Raw genomic sequence first — 21,900 nt, forward strand, 5'->3', positions numbered from 1 at the left:
TTTTTTTTTTTTTTTTTTTCAAACGTGAATTTAATTTATTTGATACTGTAATATCATATATGGGTAAGGCTCAGAATTTTTTAAATAAACCTGCGCTCGTATGTCACCGATCTTGACGCGCTTTTGGTATGTTATAGTACATAGTAAAAAGGTCCCAAAAACAAAATTTGAGACCCCCTCCCCCCTCCTACCCCCCACTTCCGGTATAAACGTCCATTTTCTATCTATATTTTTTCTGAAGGCCTGAAGCAATTAAAAAATCTGAAAAAATTCACAAAAATACTTTTCAACAATCCAAACAACCTTGAATTTTTTCAGATTTTTTGAGTGCTTCAGGCCTTCAGAAAAAATTATTGAAAATTTTGAAAATTCATATACGGCGCTACGATGCAATACAAAGCCCGATCTTTTTTTCCACTTATTTTTGACATCAAAATACATAACCTCAAATTTTTTCAGATTTTTTCAGACAGAGCGCTGGCGGTTTTTAGCCGAAAAACGCCCTTTTTTTACGAAAATAATTTTTTTAGGGCGATATGAAGCTTTAAAAAATCTGGAAAAATTTTTTTCTTGTTTTTCAGGTCAAAATACATAACCTTGAATTTTTTCAAATTTTTTAATTGAAGGCGATAGCATCTATGGCTAAAAAACGCTATTTTTATGAAAAACGGTTCCTGGAACCCAGAGGTTCCGGTAAAAAAATTTGAAAAAATTTTTTTCGAATTCCTTGTCAAATTTTAATAAATTTTGACCGTCGCAAAATTTCGATTGGAGCTTCCTAGCTCATTCTAGAGCATAACAAAGATTCGAGCGAAATTCTGAAGACGTTCATCACAATTACATTATTTTTCAAATTTCTTCAGAATTTCGCTCGAATCTTTGTTATGCTCTAGAATGAGCTAGGAAGCTCCAATCGAAATTTTGCGACGGTCAAAATTTATTAAAATTTGACAAGGAATTCGAAAAAAATTTTTTCAAATTTTTTTACCGGAACCTCTGGGTTCCAGGAACCGTTTTTCATAAAAATAGCGTTTTTTAGCCATAGATGCTATCGCCTTCAATTAAAAAATTTGAAAAAATTCAAGGTTATGTATTTTGACCTGAAAAACAAGAAAAAAATTTTTCCAGATTTTTTAAAGCTTCATATCGCCCTAAAAAAATTATTTTCGTAAAAAAAGGGCGTTTTTCGGCTAAAAACCGCCAGCGCTCTGTCTGAAAAAATCTGAAAAAATTTGAGGTTATGTATTTTGATGTCAAAAATAAGTGGAAAAAAAGATCGGGCTTTGTATTGCATCGTAGCGCCGTATATGAATTTTCAAAATTTTCAATGATTTTTTCTGAAGGCCTGAAGCACTCCAAAAATCTGAAAAAATTCAAGGTTGTTTGGATTGTTGAAAAGTATTTTTATGAATTTTTTCAGATTTTTTAATTACTGGATGTCCTCAGAAAAAATAGAGATCGAAAATGGACGTTTATACCGGAAGTGGGGGGTAGGAGGGGGGAGGGGGTCTCAAATTTTGTTTTTGGGACCTTTTTACTATGTACTATAACATACCAAAAGCACGTCAAGATCGGTGACATACGAGCGCAGGTTTATTTAAAAAATTCTGAGCCTTACCCATATGTATTTGGATAATTCGAAAATATTATTAAATTTTTGTTAAATAAAGTATTTCAAACTGTTATAAATTAGACAATTTGATATGTCATTGATTAATATTGTGGTTCTTCTTTATTCCTAAGTCTTCAGAATCGCATTTAAATCTTTCTGATTTTATAGTACGAAATATATGAATAAATAAACATATAACCATATTTCGCTCAGCTTTAGCAACAAATGTTGCCACTAGTATTGTAATGTATTCGCGTCGACGCGTACTTTCCGATCATCATCGAACGAGAGAGGCTCGAGAGTAAAAAAAAATTTCGCGACGACGGCGATTGTTTACCAAACGTAATTTCGTGACGTTTACTTATAAAAAGAGTCCATTACCGCCCGCAGATTCATTTCGTATTTTCCTTGGCTGTTTCTTTTTTTTTTTTTTTCATTTTATAAATGCCACTCTGTTTTATGCGTTTCGCAATGGTCTTTTTTTATACACACTCGTATTATATACACAAGCGGCACGCGAATTACATTCGAGGTATATACACGTATATGATACAGCAGCAGCAGCAACCGCAGCCAAGTATATAATACGTACTACAGTGTGGCATGCGATCTAGCTCATTGGAGGCTGGAAAGAGCGAGAGAGAGAGAATGACGGACTTTCACGTTTTGCAACGGCGCGTTAGGCACCGAGGTACATATATACATTGCGCCGGTCGCTGGAAAAACTCGTTTTATAATACGCGAGCGGAAAACCAGAGAGGTGGTGGCATGTGCAGTCGCAAGCACGCGGCATTGCGATTCAGGTGGCACGAGAGAGAGAATATAAGTGCGCGCAAAATATGATTCATCTCGCGCGCGAGCAGCCAACGAGATCGATCGCGCGCTGCGCATTGTGTGCTTTTTTATCACTCGACGAGCTGCCACTTATCATTACTTCGACGACGATAGATGCAGCTATACGAGTGACGATTATTCGAGCTTTTTTCGAATCGCGCTATATCCTACGTTATATACCCCGGCTGACTCATACCCGTGTGCGGTCGGTCGGTTCCCGCGCGATATCTCTGCAGTCATAAGGATGAGACAAAGGATCTATCTCGTTCGCTGCTCGCGTGTACGAGTACACACGACATCGCGACCAGATAACATCGTTACTACATTCGTGCGAAATATATAATGATTCATCTTTGCGGCTAATTCTCGACGATATATCTCGAAATAGCCGCTGCCTTTGCCACTGTGTTCTCCGCATCTAGGTTCCGGAATAAGTCCCTGCCGTAGCCAGTCTTACGTGTATATACAATTTAATAGACAAACCTACGTACGTACTGTACGTATATCGTATTTTTAGTCTAATTTCGTTGACTCCAGTAGACTCCGCGTGTGCCGCGCGCCGAGCCGCCGACACGGCCTAGTAACCGTATAGTAATACGCACGTAACGTAATTTTGTTTTCTATATTATAATGCGCTCGCGAGTTGCCAATTATTCCTGCCCCGAAATTTCGCTGCCTCGAGATTTTCATCCCGCATTTAAAACTTTTAATACGCGCTGGATTATATTAACCTTGTTGTTTCTTTTTTGTTATTCTGGCTCTGTTTTGCGGGCGAATTATGAATTTCGGTATAAACAAAAATAAGACTTTGTCGCTGTTGCTGCTCGAGCGCGGCCAAAGCTGCTGCTGTCACAACAAACATCGAGCGCGCGGAAAAAAACAGATCGGCGCTTGCATAAATAGGATATATATATTTCTCGCGATTGAAATATTTTCGCGCGCTGATCGAGCCTCTCGCTCGGGTATATAAGGTATATAAAATGACGAGATACACATACGACACGCGTATTTACGTTCGAATGGACAAGGCTATTTTACGCATGCATACGAGCTTAAATCACCTTCGTGACGACGATGTCGTCCCACTCATACGCGGATGGAATATACGCATATTGTAGGATACGCGGTCGCGGAGCAGAGACGATCGGACGCGTGCAGTGCGTTAATTTATTGTTTTTCCCCGAGCCAAAGAAGAAACAAGTAGTATCGCACGGAAAGATGGTAACGGTGACATATTCCGATTCGAAATTGCCCGTTTCGATATAATCATATGCGCGTATACGTCTTGACTGTATGTAATATCGTAAACACGAGCGAGTATAATGAACCCATAAATTTTCACGTGCTCTCGCTAATGAAGCCCGAAGCTTTACGGCTTGACAACTTATTTCTCCTGTACAGCTCGAGCTTTTTCGAGTCTTAACTCCAATAGATATCTTGAATGGCAATTGTTTCGACGCGCGAAGGTCACAGCAACACTATGCACGAATACGATCCACGATGATGTTTTTCTGACATAATTTGTATCTGGATTTTTTAACGGCCACATTGTTATTTAATAACACAGTCCACCAAGCGACATAATGAAAATTTAATCTTTGGTTGTTCGGGCTTGAGCGAAAACAGGAAATTACCGAGTACTTCGTGCAGCGAAGGAAAATCCACGAAAGGAAGTTTTTTGGGTGCGCCAATCTCGTTGTTTGAGCCCGAACTAACGTCAAGTATAGATAACGTCGCGTCACGAGCGATAGCCGAAAATACTTCATTTTTTACGTTTTGATTAGCTTTACATTTGAAGAAATATAATTTGAAATTACTCGGAAATGTTTACAATTCAAAAACAACTTTAAAAGGACTATTTACCAAGCCCCCATGCAGCTCAAGTAGAAATTACAATAATGTTGCAATTTTTCAAGTTAAAATCACTGTTTTCAAACTAAAACGATTCCTTGAAAAATTTGTCAACACACTTTTACGAACGCAATTACGATTGTGTCCAATATCTCTAATGTATCTCCCCTCATGAATTTTTCATCGACTTTCTAATCTTTAAATGCCAAAATTATTAAAGCGCGCGCCTGCGGCGAGAGCAACTCGTTGACACACTTGTAACTTGTAAGTTGTATGTATACATTCCAAAGCGCACAGCTGACGAGCAAAACTTAACCTCGGCGAGATATTTACACGCAAAACAACACAGCAGCAGCAGCAGTAGATCGACTCGCGCAGGACATACACTGCACTTTAGCAATATTACTATAGCGCTTTGTTGATGTCAACGTCACTATTTATCGTTGACGTGGGTGCCAAAGGAAAAACTCAATTTCATCGGGGAACTATGTAACCTAGCGGTGGTGACTTTCCTTGATTGACGTTCTGCACCAGTTTCATCTCGACTAATTGTCTGGACGAACACCACAGCTGCTGCATTGTGATTCGGACTATTATTATCGAGTGCACCTCATCTCCTTCGACTTCATCATGGGCAATCAGCTAGTGGGGATCGCCCCGAGCCAAATATACCCGGTTGAACACTATCTCCAGGATCATGGCGATCTCAAATTTGACATTAGGTTCGTAAATTACTGCATTTTTAAAAATTACACCTTGAAAGGGTTCGTTAATGTACTTCACTTGACATGCAAATAAATGTAAACAATGGGTTTCAATTGATTACCTTTGCTTACTCAACTACCAACTACACCTTTTTCAATGCTATTATCACAAACCAGGTGTTGTTAGATAATAAGAAAACCTGTTTTTACTAAAATTTGCATAGCTGAACATCTTTAGTGTGTTTTAAATTATACTAGATATTGAGATCATTTACATTTTTTTGCTACAAAAAATTTTGAATAATTTTTAAAATTATTTTTCACAGTCTGGGAAGTACCAGATTCTTCAAAGTAGCCAGAGCTAAAAGTCAAGAGGGTCTGACAGTGGTAAAAGTATTTGTCATTCATGATCCTACATTGCCTTTATCCACGTATAAAGATAAGTTGGAAGAAATAAGAACAAAACTAGCCTCAGCCGTCAACTGCTTACCATTCCAACGAGTAATTGTAAGTATTTCTTATCTTATCAATAAGTTGATTTTTTAAATGATCAAACTATTATTCATGTTAAATAATTTTGCAGTTCACTGAAAAAGCAGGTTTTATTATGAGAGAATACCTGAAGTATTCTTTATATGATCGCATTAGTACTAGACCATTTCTATCAAGTATAGAAAAAAAGTGGATTACATTTCAAGTATTGTATGCTTTACATCAAGCTCATAAGTTTGGTGTTTGTCATGGAGATATCAAACTTGAAAACATTATGATGACCAGTTGGAACTGGGTTCTGTTGACTGACTTTGCTAGTTTTAAACCAACATATTTACCAGAAGATAATCCAGCAGACTTTTCATACTTTTTTGATACTTCCAGAAGAAGGTATGTATAAATTGTCATAAGTGAAACCTTGAATTAAATTTTTAAATTATAATTTTTTTGCAGAACATGTTATATTGCCCCTGAACGTTTTGTAAAAACATTACCTTCAGAACCCAATACTACCATGCTGTTCCCTGAGCAAGAGTTAAAAACAGGTGATTTGACTCCAATGATGGATATTTTTTCTGCAGGATGTGCTTTGACTGAACTGTACAATGAAGGACATCCACCATTTGATTTTTCTCAACTTTTGGGTAAACTATTCTAGACTGCTACAAAATCAATTCTAAAATTACTTGAAAATACATCAATTTTGAAACTTTAATTTGATTTACAGCTTATAGAAATGGCGAGTACACAGCTAAAAAGCATCTAGATAAAATCGAAGACAAAGGTATACGTGAACTTTTAGCCTCAATGATCGAAAAGAATCCAGAAAATCGTAAAAGTGCAGAGCTTTATTTATCACAAGCTCGTGGCACAGTTTTTCCTGAATACTTTTACAGCTTCCTTCAATCGTACATGCAGATTTTTTCGACTGCTCCCATCTTATCGTCCGATGAAAAAATCGCAAGATTGAAAAAAGATATCGATAACATCACTAGCATGTTTAGATGCGACAAAAATAAAACTGAAAGGGAAGGAACGGAAAGTACAGAAATACAAAGCGAAAATAACGAAGAATCGGATAGCTTAAAAGATTCGAAAACTAGTGATGATATAGCACACGAAATGAGGCACAGTTTAGTAATGGACGATTCGGACATTATTGAAGTTGATAAGAGTGAAAGTCAGAAAGAAGAAGGTAAAATAGAGCATGTTACAAGTCTAGTAGAAGGTCAGGAGGCCCTGATAATCATAACTCAACTCGTTACATCTTGCATCAGAGGACTACACCACTCACAATCTAAACTTCAAACGCTGGAGATTCTACTCGAGCTTGCGGAAAATACCTCCGATGAAACAATACTTGACAGAATTTTGCCTTTTATCGTGAGTAAAACCAATTAAAAGAATTATCGTTTACTACTTAAACAAATTTTATAACATGAAAAATATTTTAGTTCCACTTGGTGCACGATCCTGCTCCTCGAGTACGAGTTTCAGCAATACATACACTTACCAAGTGTCTGTACCTCGTCAAGTCGCTTCCACCAACCGATGTTAATATATTTCCAGAGTACATATTCCCAGGATTGGCTCACCTGACCCAAGACGAAGCCGTAATCGTGAGAGCGGCTTACGCCGAGAACATAGCGCATTTGGCGCACATAGCTCTCAGATATCTGGAAAGTTCTCGTCTGTCAAAAGCGGTGGACAAAGATTCTCCTCGACCGAGCTACGACATGGAACTCCAGACTTTGCATGAAATGGTATGCTAGAAAAAATTTGGAGCTTTTATTTCTACGTTTTTTTAAATGTCGAAAATCGTAGGTTCAACAATCGGTTTCCACATTGCTAACGGACCCGCAGAATCTGGTAAAACAAACCTTAATGGACAACGGTATCAATAAACTGTGCCAATTTTTTGGCAAACAAAAAGCGAACGACGTTATTCTGAGTCACGTGATTACATTTTTGAACGACAAAGACGACAAGGAACTGAGAGGCTCGTTTTTCGATCGCATCGTCGACGTAGCTGCTTACGTTGGTTGGGTCTGTAGTCCTATATTGATGCCATTGCTTCAGCAGGGCCTCACTGACCCCGAAGAATTCGTCGTAACGCGAGCAATCAACGCAATGGCAGTGTTGACGTCACAGGGCCTACTGCATAAAGCGGCCCTATATCAGTTGCTCTCGGAAACCGTCGTCTTTCTCGTACATCCGAATTTGTGGATACGCCATGCTACCGTAGGATTATTCGCGGCTTCGAAGCGCATTCTCAATTTGGTAGATGTCATGTGCAAAGTTGAGCCCATATTGAAGCCCTACTTGAAGCACTCGCTCATGCAGGTCGAAAAAGAGGTTTTGTTGCTCGAGGCTCTGGTACCACCGTTGCCAAGGACAATTTACGATACCATCGTCAGGTACAGCGATATCGATGAATTTTTCCAGCATCTCGAGCAAAGACAAAATGCCAGGAGAAGTGCTAACTCTGGAATCGTTCCTCAATACAATGAAATGAGTACGCCTTTGCGCAACGTAAGTATAATAAATGTGTTTCTTCATTTACCGCACGGATATTTTTATCAATCGATTGCATTTTAGCTATTTAGACGCTTGAATACCGAGCCAATGACCGAGACGATGGAAGACCAATTGCTCGTAATGAAGCCGTACATACAAAAAATTAATAAGTACAAATTGGTAGTGGATAATACCAAATCATCGCAGACGAGCCTCATTGTTGACGGTAGAATCGAGCTTGCGCCGATAAAACACAAAATTAGTCATCATGTAGTCATGCTCTATCCTGATACAAAGACGGACATGGCAATGCCGACCTATAAGAAGAGCGATCGGAAATCGTCGGACAGCACCGCGACGTACGCGTCCATGAACCAAGAGTGGCGCACCATGTTTGCAGCTCAAGACAGCAGTCAGGTACGTTTGAGTTCGTATAACCAGTTTAGGTAAAAAAAAGAGTCAATCAAAAGCGTACGAACTTAATCTTGGCAGCAATCGGGGGTGAAAATGTCGGAATCGGGAAGCGGCAACAGTCCGAGTCAGAGCATTCAAGGCAGCGAGATTCATCTGTCGCCACAGCACAGTTTATCGGACACGACAAATAGCATCAATGATCATTCGCTGCACGAGCGTTCCTATATTCAATGTAAGTAGCTCGTATCGAAAGAACGACGAAATATTTAACTTTCACACACATAAGAGTACGATGAGCGAGGTGCACGTATATTCTCTTAAATACGAGTGACTCGTTGAAAACACAAGTAACTTTACGTGACAGTCGCGACGCTTTATGGATTTGCAGACAGGTGCGCCCCGTGCAGGCTCGAGCTGCGACAATTGACCTACCGAAAGCAGGAACAACACGCGTCGGCCGTTCGAGCTCAACACTGGGCGGACAACGTTGCCTGGCAAGCTGGTAAGATACTTTTTTTTTTCAATTATCCAAAGTTTTACATTATGCCTGATTTTTACGCGTTGCGTCCGAAACTTCGAAGGTTCGAGATTGTTACCAAGTACCTGGAAGCCCCGAGGCGCTCTGATTGCTTACTTGCACGAGCACAGGGCTGCGATCAATCGGCTGGTGTCGATACCCGACACAAGTTTGTTCGCCAGCAGTTCGTCCGATAGTTGCATAAAAATATGGGACGCGAGCAAAATGGAAGGAAGAAACATCGCCAATCGATCGAAGTAATTCAACGAAAAGAAAAATAAAATAATCATATCGTTGCAATAACGTGGAAATTTTTCTTCTAGGCAAACCTATAGCCATCGCGCGGGACCCTTGGTAGGCCTGGTTGTGTGCGAGCAGGGTCAATCGCTGGCCAGCGCGGCGAGCACGAATCAAGCCAGCAGCGTGTTTGTCTGTCGCGTCGAGCCGAGCTCGAGCAAGATGACCGTCCTGCACTCTCGACAGTTGGACTTGGACGAAGAGGGCAACGCCGTCGATTTGCAGTATCTGGATTCGGGTTCGCAATCCGTTCTCGTGTACGCGACCATTTACGGTTCCGTGATCGGCTGGGACTTGAGACAGCCCGGCACGGCCTGGAAGTTGGACAACAACTTGAGGAACGGCATAATCACGTCTTTTTGCATAAACAATCATCAACAGTGGTTGACCTTGGGCACGAGCTCGGGTGTTCATACGACCTGGGACCTCAGATTTCAGTTGCCGATCGCTAGTATCAAACATCCGACCGGTACGTTTACTGTCGACAAGAAAAAAAGACAATTCAATTCACAATAATTAATGATTATTAATCTCATATTATATTTGTCAATAGGAGCACGCGTTCGTAAGCTTATTACACATCCGACCGAAGATTCCTGGATCATTTCAGCCGTCCAAGGCAATAACGAAATTTCTATGTGGAATCTAGAGACCGGATTCCGACAAATGGTGCTCTGGGCTTCGAGCGCACCTCCATTGAGTCATTCTCAAGGCGGTCACAGCGTGTGCGCTATGCACTCGGCTTGCATCGATCGCGAAGGATTCCTCTTAGCCAGTGGCACTGATATGAGATTACGATTTTGGAATCTGCAAACCCCTAGTCAATCGCACGTTGTTTTACCGGGTCCCAATGATTCGTTGGCACCGAACTCCTTTGCTTACGAGTAAGTTTTTTACGATGAAAACTTATGATACTTTGGTACTTTTTTCTCAATAAGGTGCATTAATTATAGGCAAAGGCTCATCGACGGAACTAACGTAGTTCAAGAAGTACTGGCTAGTGCGCCTGCTGGCACTGGATCCGGTGATGGTTCAGGAATGAGACGTGGTGTCCCCGAGGAAGGTGGCCAAGGACCTGAATTATCTCATCCTGGTCATCACGACACCGTAACTGCAGTTGCTATGTCGAAAACCTGCATCTTGACCGGAAGTGCCGATGGCTTGATACAAGTTTGGAAATGATGGAACTGGGGACGATTCTTTTTATCCGATAAGTTCGCTTATGTAATGTACATAATATCACGCGACTCTCACTATTTGTGTTAATGAAATTGATCACAGTTACTTTTTATTTATTATTTTTCAATGTGTATATTTGCAATTTGACAAATAGAAAAAAACTGGAATTTTTCCAGCATAAAGTTCGATTGGAATCATATCGAATTTTAAAAGTCCCCAGAACCAAAAATCTTGTAAATCAGCTGTACTGTGTCAATTTCTGTGATTCTTTAAAAATAATGTAAACACAAAAAATGATTCGACTAGAGACTCGAATCCATTGACTGATCGTTTGATTGTAAGAAATTTTTCATTGGTCTGACCAAAAGAATGCTTTTCTACGTTTGTTAGGAAAATATTTTTATAATTACATTAGTTTAAGATAATCAGGATCTAAAATAAAATGTTTAGGTCTCCAAATGAAAATCGATGTACATACATGTAAATAAACATGTTAATCTTGTCATACGTATGTACATATAACAGGTGCAGAAGCTTTATGTTTCATTGATTCTAATCGTTTACGAGATTACTAATTCGAAGATTAATTATTTCACTATCTTAAGAGTGACTTGTACCTTGGTGAATACCAAAACAGTGAACTATAATACTCTTAAAACATATTCCTGCATAATACCTTATCTGCAAGCAATTAATTATTTAGGCGTGTCGTTTGATATGAGTCACAATGATGCAATAAGATTTTCATAATCGAAAGTGTACATATATTGAATATATTAATCGACAGAAGCGTGTACTGTTTTAGTACTTAATCATGTGACGGTGTATAATGTTTATAGCAACACTACGAATAATATTTTTATTGCTACTACGAATAAACGTTTACGTTTTACAATAAAAATTGTGTTTTGCTTTACCTTGCCTGCAAATACGAGGCGAAACACTCCGGATAACCCGGAAAAAGACTCGGACCGGTCGTGACTATTTACCGCAATCTGTTTTTCGCGGGTCGCTCGTATAAAAAGCCATCAATCGTCCGCCCGTGTGTGCGCGCGCGCTCGCGTTGTAATTTACGCGCGGGCAATTTGTAAATGTTATTTTTAATCGGCTTTGTTGACGGCGGTGGTGGGCCACGCGCAAATGTTATTCCATCGTGGCATACGCGCGCGCTCGTTATGTTTATTCAAAAGCTCCTCCGACTCGTGTCTCGATCTAAATCACATCGTCGTTAAAATTATACGAGGCATCGAAAGGCTTTTCCCGTTACTATACTACCACTATATACTTTTGCTCGGCGCGTCAGGGAAAAAAGCATATCATCAAGGACTGAATCACAAAGCTCGCGATCTAAAAATAATAATACAATAAGCACGCGTCGCTCTTTTTTCTCTCTCGCGCTACTACTCGCGACGTAAATACAAGGTGCGCGTATACGTATTGAGGAGAAAAAAATGCATTCTACTCTCGATCTCCGTGCATCGATTGATAGGCGGAGTACTTTGGGGTACGAGGCAGAGCAAACAAGCGCGCGGTTGGTTTTATCAAAGAAAACAGCGGAGAGAGAAAAAAAATCGACTCGCACGGTATATGATTTCGTAATTAGCAAAGGCCAATTTTCTATAGGCCGGGTGGAGTAGACTGCTCGTCGCGAGCTCTTCCACTGCCACTGCTGCTGCTACCGCGGTGTTAATCGAAAGAAATTGCAAATACAAAACCGGAAATGAACGTCGCTGCTGGGTCGGGAGAGTGAGAGAGCGAGCGCGAAGAGGCGAGAACGATTGCGCAGCGCAGCGCTGATATACCTGTGTAGATGACTCTCGCCGATGGGGGATACGAATCTCTCTCTCGCGTATGGAGCTTGCGACGGCGAGGGAGCTTTTCAAGATCGCGTGGCGTGGCGGAGCCGTTAGTTGTCGCTTGAGCGCGGCGCGTCTCGTCTCATCCAACGACTAGCTCCGGGAGCTCTTCTATACATGGCCTTTATTAGTTTATCGTCTTTCGTCAATGTGTGCGTCTATGTGTGTCTGTGTGAATATTATCGTTAATAGAGTGTAAAGACAATTTCACGGTTCGGAGCAATAATGTACATATGGCCTGCTGCATTCGTTGAGAAAACATTGCTCATTTATGCGGATATAATTGATCGATGAAAACCATCGACAATTTCCACGACATTCAATCTCTTTTTCAGTTTAAATATGTCATTATTAGACGCGCGTCCGATAAAATCACGCGCGAAAAGTGGCCCGTGCTTTGCAGCCCTTCGAACCTTACGCGACTATAAATAATTCGAAGGTGATACAAAGAGCTTTTTACATGATTATTTTTTGTCGATTATTTAGTCGATCCAACGCGATTCATGTAAAAATTCGACCCTCGGCTGCTTCTTTTTTTTAATTATCGAAGTGAAAGCCCGTGTGCATTAATAGATTGTAATAAGTTGACCTTGTGAGAAATTATACACACTCTCGTTACTTGCTGAAAAAGCTCCGACGAATGTAGTGCGCGCGACGTGATGAACGACGAGGGTGTACCGTTGAAAGAGCACAAAAAATAGTCCAATCAATGATCACTTCGTAAATCCGCTTTTCCTCGTTACCCTCTTCTCTCTAATTCCATATCCTCGATACCATGATGAGGAAAAAAGCGTCGTCGTCGTCGTCGTCGTCAACGGCGACGGCGGCAGCCGCCGAAGGTGGATTAGGAGATCTCGGCAGTCAAGAGCGACTTCATCACCAGCCGAATAATGTTTTTTCCCGAAGAATGAGACGCAGCATCACCAAAGTCAAAAGGAGCATACAAAAAATAACGGGTAAGCGTGGGTTCGAGGGGTGGTGATTAGCTGTTTTTTTTTCTTCTTCTTGTTCTCCTGCGCTCTATACTCGAATGAAGCTCGTAATCGACTCGAGTAGCGAGAAAAACTTCTTTGATCATTATCTAAAGTTCGGAGCTCCAATTAAAAATGTGTGCCAAAACAAGAACAAGAATAGTCCGTATATAATACGAAAATTCGCGTCAATGCACTCGGTTCATTCGACGAAATGAATGCGCGCCATTGTTCTGTGTACTAAATACTGGACTCGTTTGCGCGCGAAATTTAGCTTTTCTCGTTAATGTTCGAAGAGGTGTGCGCTGCGCTGTTTTTTTTCTGCACTCGACTGTCATCGCTCAAGTTTCGTCGTTGATAAATGTCTGTGCGAAAAAGCGGGCGCGCGCGTCCATCGGGCCATGCAGATCAAAGAGCGCGTTCGCTTCATAAGCTTTTACACGCTTTCCAAGTGCGCACTCGAGTGTGGCACGATATGTTTCCATTCAAAACTTTGAATGGCACCGATATACACACCTCTCGGCTCTCTTTTCTCGTTCTATTGTTAGAAACGAGCCAGTCGAGCTTGCAAGCTCGCGCGCGTTTTTTTCTTTCTCGAAAATAAAAATGACAATTAATCTTCAGAAGATACTCACGAGGACGAGGAGGCGGACGAGATGGCCCGAAAATTGACGTGTCTACCTCGGGAAAGCCTCACGTCCCTGGCCAATCGCACGGGCTTCACGAGCGAGGAGGTGCGTCGACTTTATCGAGCTTTCAAGCAGCAGGTGACTATCGAATTTTTTTTATTGACTTTCATACTGATCAAGTACTGAGAATAGCGAAAACGATTTTCAGTGTCCGAGCGGGGTGGCGACGACGAAGGATCTGACGCCCGCTTACGCGAAACTTTTTCCACTCGGCGACTCTCGCAGGTACGCCGAATTGGTGTTCAACAATTTCGACCAAGACAAGGACGGCATCGTCAGCTTTGCCGATCTGCTGCAAGGCTTGGCGGTGATCGTCAAGGGGGATGCCGATCAAAAGCTCGCCTGGATCTTTCGGTACGTTTTTTTTTTTTTTTAACCGTTCATAGTCGTTCATATTTCTCGATACCATACCGAATTTCGTTGGCGCAGGCTCTACGACGTCAGCGGCAACGGGTGGATAACGAGAAACGACATGACCGCGAGCATCTCGGCCATCTACGAGATGGTGCGCAGCTCGCAACAGATCGAGGCGGCCGTCGAGCGACACGTGAATCGCCTCTTCGACAAGATGGATCACGATCGCGACGGCGTCATCACGAGAGAGGAATTTTTCACCGGTTGTCGAAATGTAGGTTGATTTTTTTCTTATATGCATCGCGTCAATTTATCAATGTCATCGACAGGCGTTCACGTAACTGTCGCGTTTAATTTTTTTTTTTTTTTCTAGGACGAAGTGATATTCAATCAGCTCTCGATATTCGACGATATGGAATACTAGTAATATTATATTGTACATTAGAACTACGAAATAATCATTGCATCAAGTACGAAACAAATGTGTTTATTGGGCAATTAATATGCAACAGATCGATCTATTTAACGCTAATAGATCACAATGACTACAGTATCATTACATCAGTTCTTTACGTATATATTCAAGTACACATTATATACAAACATATTATATCTAAAATATCGGGCAAATTTCTAGCGTTTAATCATCAATGCGACAAAATTTATTCTAAAATTCAATCATTATTTTCAATTAAAAATTACTTTTAAAACATTTTCAGTCTTTTGACGGTATATATATTTACAATATTGTTATCACGTTCTTGTATATAACGATTAGCCGCTGCTCGCAACGCAAATACACGTATATTTTTTACAGCACATTAGCAGCAGCGAAAACGAATTGTATTTATTTAGATAAACCATTAGTTCATACATAATTTATTCGAATAATTAATAATAGTTTTTATCTAATTAAAAATCGTATTTCTTATGCCTAATTTTTTAATAAATAATTTGACTTTAATTCTGTACAGGGAAATTTAAAAAAATATAAATTACATTAATTCCCTATTTCATTTTTATAATATCATGCATGTAGATAGTTAAAATCCTTGAATTTTAATAACGAATAAAATTGAAGTTTTTAAACAATTTAATCTTGATTTGATTCAGTAATGTAAATTTAACTACGAATTGAGATTAAAAGAATGATCTTTTATTTAAAACATAAAATACGCATGCGAGAAAAAATATAAATCCCCCAGTTATAACAAATTTGTCTGTGATCTGACGCCTACCATATTTATCTAGATACCTTCCAGATTGTAAAATAACTTGTTGCTGCTGTTTCAATTCTTTCTGGGTATTGAAAACTTTTTCTGATGAAGTCACTGCAATGCAAGAATAAAAAAATACAGCTTTTGAAAAAAACTTAGTCATTTAACTCAGAAACAAATTAGTTACCTAATGTATCCAAAGCAATGTCACTTCGCTGAGCAGTTTCTGCCAGGCTCTTTGAAATATACAAAAGCCTTTCTGTTAATTTGTTAGATGCTTGCATTGCACTCTTTGCATCTCTCCTTTTTTTCAATATGCTCTGTTGCTCAGAAGATCCATTAAAAAGTTCTTCTCTGGACAACTTTTCTATTGCATTGGCACTATCCACATTTGCTCTTCTAAATGCTATCATCATTTTAGTGAACTGAGCTCTGTAATTTTTAATTTCTGCTAAATATGATTCTTTTTTCTTAGCATCACGCTGTCGTTCTGTGATTCTTTCTAACAGTTCTATATTTTCTCTTAATTTTGCTATTTTTTCCCTTCCTACAGCATTAAGATCATTTAGAACTTCTAATGGACCATTACAATTTTGAATATCCTGAAATTAAATTGACTTTAATAAATTTACATATTTGAGTACTAATTGACAGAGTAATTTTTAAGATAAGATAATGATGAAATTTTGACATCATATTGTTTGTATATAAAATGTTTACCTGTATAACTACTCTCAAGTCGAGATTAGTGGAAATAATTTCTTGTGTTACTGATTCAAAAGTTTCTTCTTGGGCCACCATTTTAATAAAAAAAATTCAACAATTAATTTTAATCAAAATCTGGTCTCTTGGACGACGAGCAGTTGACGCCTGCTGCAAAATTTGCATACTTGATACGTATACACAGCTGTATCAGCTGTGATTATTTCACTTGACAGCCGCGTAGCGCTGGCAGCAAACATTTAAAATCGCGGGCAAATTGCTATTTGCGAGTCCGCTAAAAGTCAGTCAACAAAACAAAGAAGTCCTCCGCTGTGGGTCGCGCGAAAGAAAACTTTTTATCCTTCCAAATCGCATGCTTTCGATAATAGAAACTTGATTTAATTTTAGATTATCTATATAAAAAATGAGTGATAATCCGAGAAGAAAAAATTGGAATCCTCGATGGAAAAAGCGAAAGAAGCCAGACGATAATCAAGGTAACACAGAAGAAAGGACAAGTGCAAATTCAGAAAATGAAGAGGATTCGCAGGCGAATTCCGATTCTAATGCAGATGCTAATCAACCGAAAAAACGTAGGATTGCCAAAAGAGATATACCCTGGCCTGGTTGGAAATTATATTTCGACGAATCCGAGTATAAAAAGACATCGCCGATTCTGCCTAAACTTCGAGCTGTTGAATTATTTCTCAAAGAGCATCCTGAAATTTTAATGTCCAGTAATTTTGAAGTTAACAAGGATATTAGTATTGATGTTAATCTTCTATATGAAAGTGAAAGTATTACAGAACATTGGCCTAGTTTCAAATCAGAGTTAAAAAATAATCCTGAACATGTATTGAGCTGTCTAGGACTGGCTGTTAACAAAGTTAAAAATCACGAAATCCCAAGAAATAATAGGTCTGGTCAAAATAATGAAAATGATATAGCTGGTGATAATAACGAAGAAAATGGAAATAACAGAAGCAATGAAAATGATCAAGATGATGCAAATGACAAAAGTGAACAAGAAGGAAAAGATGCTATTATCAGAGTTAAACTGACAAATTTTGAACCACTTTTACCTCTAAAAAATATCAAAGTTAATTATTATGGAAAATTTATTAGTATAAGAGGATGCGTTGTACGTGTAACTAAATCTTGCCACATGGCCTCTCTATTAGTTTTGTTGTGCAACAAATGTAAAATACCTTACACTGTAAGGCAAAAAAATGGTATTTACACACCAAAAAAAAGGTGTGATATATGTGGAGCAATGAAATTTGATACAGATTTAGCTTCTCCTTATGTAGAAACTATTCCTATGCAAACAATAAGAATTCAAGAACATTTTGGAGAAGATTTTGATGATCAAGGAAGAGTACCTAGAGTGATGGATGTAGAATTATTTGATGATCTAGTAGACTCTTGTGCTCCTGGAGATGATATAACTTTGACAGGCATAATAAAAAGAAATGGAACAGACAATGGAAAAATAAAAAATAATCCAGTATCTGATCTTTACTTGGAAGCTAATTCACTTGTGAATAATAACAGTAAAAATAAAAACTGTGGTGGAATATCCTTGGAATTTACACAAGATGATTATGAATGCATCCGAAATATTCATGAAACTGAAGATAAATTAGGACTATTAGTCAATTCCTTGTGTCCTGGAATATATGGTCATGAAATAATTAAAATGGCACTGCTTCTGAGTTTATTCGGAGGTACTTCAAAACAAACCAATCTAAGAGATAATATTCACATATTGATTGTTGGTGACCCTGGATTGGGCAAATCACAAATGCTTCAATCTTGTTCTCGAGTGGCTCCAAAAGGAATTTATGTTTCTGGAAATTCAAGCACCTCTTCTGGTTTGACAGTTACTCTTATTAGAGAAAAGGGACAAAATGATTTTGCACTTGAACCTGGTGCATTAGTTCTATCTGACAGAGGATGTTGTTGCATTGATGAATTTGATAAAATGCCAACTCAACATCAAGCGTTATTAGAAGCAATGGAGCAGCAAAGTGTGAGTGTTGCAAAATCAGGAGTAATTTGGTCTTTACCAGCTAAAACTGCAATTTTAGCTGCTGCTAATCCCATAGGTGGAAGATACGAAAGATCTAAAACACTCAATAACAATTTAAACATGAGTCAACCGTTACTATCTAGATTTGATTTATTATTTTTGCTGTTGGATCAACCTGACAAAGATATGGACAACTTCTTATCCAATCATGTTATGCTTATGCACACAGGTAAAGAAAAAAGTCTAAATTCACAATTCAATGGAATAACTAGACCACTGAGCGGGGAACCTAGTACACTTAAGCGGCGTTTGTCATCATTTCGAAATTCTAATGAAGTTGTACCAATGAATATTTTACGCAAATATATAGCTTATGCAAGACAATATGTTAAACCAAAGTTAACTCAAGAATCTGCTGTAATATTACAAAAATATTATTTAAGTTTAAGAAAAAATATGGATTCAGCTGTAAACATAACTCCATGTAATAGGCAGTTAGAAGCTCTAATCAGATTGACAGAAGCAAGAGCTAAATTAGATTTGAGAGAAGAAACTACGGAGGAAGATGCTCAAGATATTGTAGAATTGATGCAGCACACAGTACTTGGTATGAATGAAGGAAAACTTGATACTAGTTTTATACAAACAACAAAGACTTCAAAAAATAGTATGAAAAATTTGTACAACTTGATTAAAAAAGATGCGTCCAAAAAAGGAAATCACTTATATCCTATGGAAGAATTAAAAGATATTGCTAAAAAAGGAGGAATATCAGATGCTGATATCGTACAAGCAATCGATAGATTAAATAATGAGGGAATACTTATAAAAAAGGCTAATAATTTGTATAAATTTGCTGCCTATTAAATAAAACGATTATTATTGTTAATTAAAAGCGTATGTCATATTGAATGGAAACATTATATAGTAGTAAAAATAAATTTGTTTTACTTTGAAACATTTTGTTTTATTTATTATTGACCAATCCCGATTTTGCATTTTAAACAGAGCTTTTTATCAAATCATTTTTAAAAAGAAATGAATGCAGATACAAGGCTATGAACTTATTTAATTAAGTATTCATAAAATTTAAAAAAACTAAGAAATGAACAATGAAATAATTGGAAAATGATATTCATGTTGATTTGTTGATTTATTACCGAGAGTTAATTATGGATACAAATGAATAATTCTAAAATATATTAATGACTTGCTTTGACTACTATAAATGATCAATTGAAATAATACTTTGAAAAAAAAAAATGAATTATAAGAGTATTGCGCAATCCACGTTATATTACATTTCACATGTTACAATTACATTAAATAACAGATGAGAAACAAAGTCATTATACTGATTTTTAACTGCATCCATATTTTACAGAGCTTTGGTCTTTGTAACATTTTAATACCTTTGTCTGGTAGAATTAACATTTAATAACTATTAGTTGTAAAATCACACTTCAAACCAAAGCAGAGGATCGTCATCATTTTTCATGTGAACTTTTCTATGAATATTATTGCAAAAACCATAAATAGTTCGCATAGTATTATAAATTGCATTGGATTTCTAAAGGAGACAATTTTTTCTCAACAATAGAAGTCCAATTAATTTTCTACAGATTTGAGTCTGACTCAAACTTTGATTTAATTAAAATTTATTTAACGAAGATTGTTGATCACAGCATGGGTAAATTCAGTGGTCGATGTTTGTCCGCCCAAATCTTTAGTTAGATGTTTACCGTCATTCAGGACACGATTCAATGCGTCTCTGATTTGTTCAGCGTGACGTCTGAGATTCAAATGATTCAGGAGTTTGACAGAGCACAGAATCATAGCAGTAGGATTAGCTACATTTTTACCAACAGCTTCAGAGTATGTATGCCTCGCGCCCTGTGAAAAATTTTGAAGTTTTAGAATTGTTTTTTTTCTAAGTAATTCATTGCATTTAATAAAATTAATTTTTACTGGTTCAAAAACAACGCATTCTGGGCTGTAACTGGCTCCAGCAACAACACCAGCTCCACCAACTAATCCTGATGCTAGATTGTCAACAATGTTACCATACAAGTTAGGTGTAACCATAACATCGAATTGATGAGGGTTGGATACCATTTGCATGGTACAGTTATCAACGATCATTGTTTCAAATTGAATTCTAAAATTAATTAAAAATATAAATGATGATAAAGTTGATATTAATAAATTGATAGAACAAAAGTATTTAAATATATTTCTTTACCTTGGGTAAAGTTTGGCAATATCTGAACATGACTTTAAAAACAAGCCATCACCAAGTTTCATAATATTGGCTTTGTGAACACAAGTAACTTTCTTTCTACCATTTTTAACAGCATAGTCAAAAGCAAATTTGGCAATCCTCTGACTTTTTTTTGCAGTTACAATCTTCAAACATTCAACAACACCAGGAACCGATTCATGCTCCAAAGCTGAGTATTCACCTTCAGTTTGTTCTCTGATGATGACACAATCAACATTCTGATGCCTAGATTTTACTCCTGGCAATGATTTTACGTGTACAACATTTGAATAAAGATCAAGTTCTTTCCTCAATTTCATATTCAATGTCTGCAATTCACCAGTATGAGAGTGGTCTGGTGTAGCCAAAATACCCTGTCAGAGGAATTTCATTTTTAGTTTTTAACTTGTAATAAATTTTTATTTTTATAGACAATGGACTTATATTCAGACCTTGAGACAAACTTTATTCCTAGCAATACTATTGGAAACCTGTTCCAACGGAGCACTCAGCGTTGGATTGACTTCTGATAAGAAATATGGTTCAAATTCCACTGGTACATTTGCCGCTTTAAAAACATTTTGAACGGATACAACCAGTTCTGGACCAACACCATCTCCAGGAATTAAAGTACACTTCAATTTCTGATCTGGTTCAACGTCCTAAAAAAATTGAAAATTTTATTTTTGAGTACTAAACTCAAGTCTCGCTAAGTTCTTAAAATTGGAATAAATACTTACAGTTTCTGCAAAACGCGTAGCACCAACATGAATGCTTCTTGCGGAACTTTTCAGAGGGGCCTAGAAACAAAAAATATATTAATATTTCTCTTTAGATCGTATTATTTGTCTCAATCAATTATTAATATTAAACAAGTTATCATATGACCTGGCCAATGCCTCCCGCGTGAGTGTTTTGTAATCATACTCGTGATAATTAAAGCCCAATATAAGAATTATTTTTGCCACCCTCTACCTTCAGTCATTAAATTATTATAATTTTTAAAAGTCATTCGTTCATCCTAGCGGACTGATATTACGATATATCTGTACTGGCCCTTGCGTAAATTTTCTAACCATACTTTGGCCATTGAGGGTCATGTCAAACTAACAGTACGAATTGCACGCAAAACAGTAAATAAATGACAGCTGCTATGAACATACCTGATTGAACACCCTGCAAATATTACGCGCCAACAAAGCCATTATGTTTTCGCTATCGTTTAAATTAGAAGCTTTTCCAGTGGATTGGGAAATAATAAGCTGCAGCTCCCTTACGTTAAGAAAACTTCGAGCTAGCAGCAGCCGAAATTGTTGGAGCTTCAGTGACGTAAACGTCAATGTTCGTTGACGTCTTTCGCCCTGCGCATGTGAAGCTTCTGCTTTTATTATCGGATGATAAG

General features: G+C 38.0%; 5 protein-coding genes across 5 annotated transcripts; 3 read left to right on the top strand and 2 right to left on the bottom strand.

The window, feature by feature from the left end:
• Positions 1-4,647: 4,647 nt before the first annotated feature.
• On the top strand, positions 4,648-11,305 carry LOC106658628 (phosphoinositide 3-kinase regulatory subunit 4). The gene is made up of 14 exons (XM_014380647.2): positions 4,648-5,019; positions 5,328-5,508; positions 5,585-5,883; positions 5,947-6,137; positions 6,221-6,876; positions 6,948-7,256; positions 7,318-8,025; positions 8,092-8,427; positions 8,503-8,656; positions 8,813-8,926; positions 9,006-9,198; positions 9,265-9,707; positions 9,792-10,122; positions 10,192-11,305. The coding sequence occupies exons 1-14, from the start codon at positions 4,928-4,930 to the stop codon at positions 10,418-10,420; spliced, it is 4,236 nt and encodes a 1,411-aa protein (XP_014236133.1). The 5' UTR covers positions 4,648-4,927; the 3' UTR covers positions 10,421-11,305.
• Positions 11,306-12,347: 1,042 nt separating this feature from the next.
• On the top strand, positions 12,348-15,248 carry LOC106659098 (neuronal calcium sensor 1-like). The gene is made up of 5 exons (XM_014381422.2): positions 12,348-13,229; positions 13,869-14,011; positions 14,082-14,287; positions 14,363-14,561; positions 14,661-15,248. Exons 1-5 carry the CDS (start codon positions 13,049-13,051, stop codon positions 14,709-14,711), a joined length of 780 nt encoding a protein of 259 aa, XP_014236908.1. The 5' UTR covers positions 12,348-13,048; the 3' UTR covers positions 14,712-15,248.
• On the bottom strand, positions 15,241-16,394 carry LOC106659099 (vesicle transport protein SEC20). The gene is made up of 3 exons (XM_014381423.2): positions 16,225-16,394; positions 15,692-16,106; positions 15,241-15,618 (listed from the first exon to the last, which is right to left on the bottom strand). Exons 1-3 carry the CDS (start codon positions 16,303-16,305, stop codon positions 15,428-15,430), a joined length of 687 nt encoding a protein of 228 aa, XP_014236909.1. The 5' UTR covers positions 16,306-16,394; the 3' UTR covers positions 15,241-15,427.
• Positions 16,395-16,493: 99 nt separating this feature from the next.
• Positions 16,494-19,196, top strand: LOC106659096 (DNA helicase MCM8-like). Its single transcript, XM_014381420.2, has one exon. The coding sequence runs from the start codon at positions 16,631-16,633 to the stop codon at positions 19,103-19,105; it is 2,475 nt and encodes an 824-aa protein (XP_014236906.1). The 5' UTR covers positions 16,494-16,630; the 3' UTR covers positions 19,106-19,196.
• A 176-nt stretch (positions 19,197-19,372) lies between these two features.
• LOC106659097 (isocitrate dehydrogenase [NAD] subunit beta, mitochondrial) lies at positions 19,373-21,801 on the bottom strand. Its single transcript, XM_014381421.2, has 6 exons — positions 21,662-21,801; positions 21,239-21,298; positions 20,951-21,160; positions 20,481-20,872; positions 20,207-20,396; positions 19,373-20,131 (listed from the first exon to the last, which is right to left on the bottom strand). The coding sequence occupies exons 1-6, from the start codon at positions 21,701-21,703 to the stop codon at positions 19,901-19,903; spliced, it is 1,125 nt and encodes a 374-aa protein (XP_014236907.1). The 5' UTR covers positions 21,704-21,801; the 3' UTR covers positions 19,373-19,900.
• Between the last annotated feature and the right edge of the window lie 99 nt (positions 21,802-21,900).

This window comes from Trichogramma pretiosum, unplaced genomic scaffold (assembly GCF_000599845.2).
Source record: "Trichogramma pretiosum strain Unisexual culture from Peru unplaced genomic scaffold, Tpre_2.0 scaffold2, whole genome shotgun sequence".
Taxonomy (NCBI): domain Eukaryota; kingdom Metazoa; phylum Arthropoda; class Insecta; order Hymenoptera; family Trichogrammatidae; genus Trichogramma; species Trichogramma pretiosum.

Bases quoted from the DNA above. Each gene is read 5' to 3' on its own strand.
- LOC106658628 (XM_014380647.2), top strand. From the start codon at position 4,928: ATGGGCAATCAGCTAGTGGGGATCGCCCCGAGCCAAATATACCCGGTT. The intron at 5,020-5,327 runs GTTCGTAAATTA...TATTTTTCACAG, and splicing joins GATCTCAAATTTGACATTAG to TCTGGGAAGTACCAGATTCT. The intron at 8,657-8,812 runs GTAAGTAGCTCG...ATGGATTTGCAG, and splicing joins CGAGCGTTCCTATATTCAAT to ACAGGTGCGCCCCGTGCAGG.
- LOC106659098 (XM_014381422.2), top strand. From the start codon at position 13,049: ATGATGAGGAAAAAAGCGTCGTCGTCGTCGTCGTCGTCAACGGCGACG. The intron at 14,012-14,081 runs GTGACTATCGAA...AACGATTTTCAG, and splicing joins ATCGAGCTTTCAAGCAGCAG to TGTCCGAGCGGGGTGGCGAC. The intron at 14,288-14,362 runs GTACGTTTTTTT...TCGTTGGCGCAG, and splicing joins AAGCTCGCCTGGATCTTTCG to GCTCTACGACGTCAGCGGCA.
- LOC106659099 (XM_014381423.2), bottom strand. From the start codon at position 16,305: ATGGTGGCCCAAGAAGAAACTTTTGAATCAGTAACACAAGAAATTATT. The intron at 16,107-16,224 runs GTAAACATTTTA...ATTTAATTTCAG, and splicing joins ACTTGAGAGTAGTTATACAG to GATATTCAAAATTGTAATGG. The intron at 15,619-15,691 runs GTAACTAATTTG...CTTGCATTGCAG, and splicing joins CATTGCTTTGGATACATTAG to TGACTTCATCAGAAAAAGTT.
- LOC106659096 (XM_014381420.2), top strand. From the start codon at position 16,631: ATGAGTGATAATCCGAGAAGAAAAAATTGGAATCCTCGATGGAAAAAG.
- LOC106659097 (XM_014381421.2), bottom strand. From the start codon at position 21,703: ATGGCTTTGTTGGCGCGTAATATTTGCAGGGTGTTCAATCAG. The intron at 21,161-21,238 runs GTAAGTATTTAT...CAATTTTTTTAG, and splicing joins CTACGCGTTTTGCAGAAACT to GACGTTGAACCAGATCAGAA. The intron at 20,397-20,480 runs GTAAAGAAATAT...AATTAATTTTAG, and splicing joins ATTGCCAAACTTTACCCAAG to AATTCAATTTGAAACAATGA.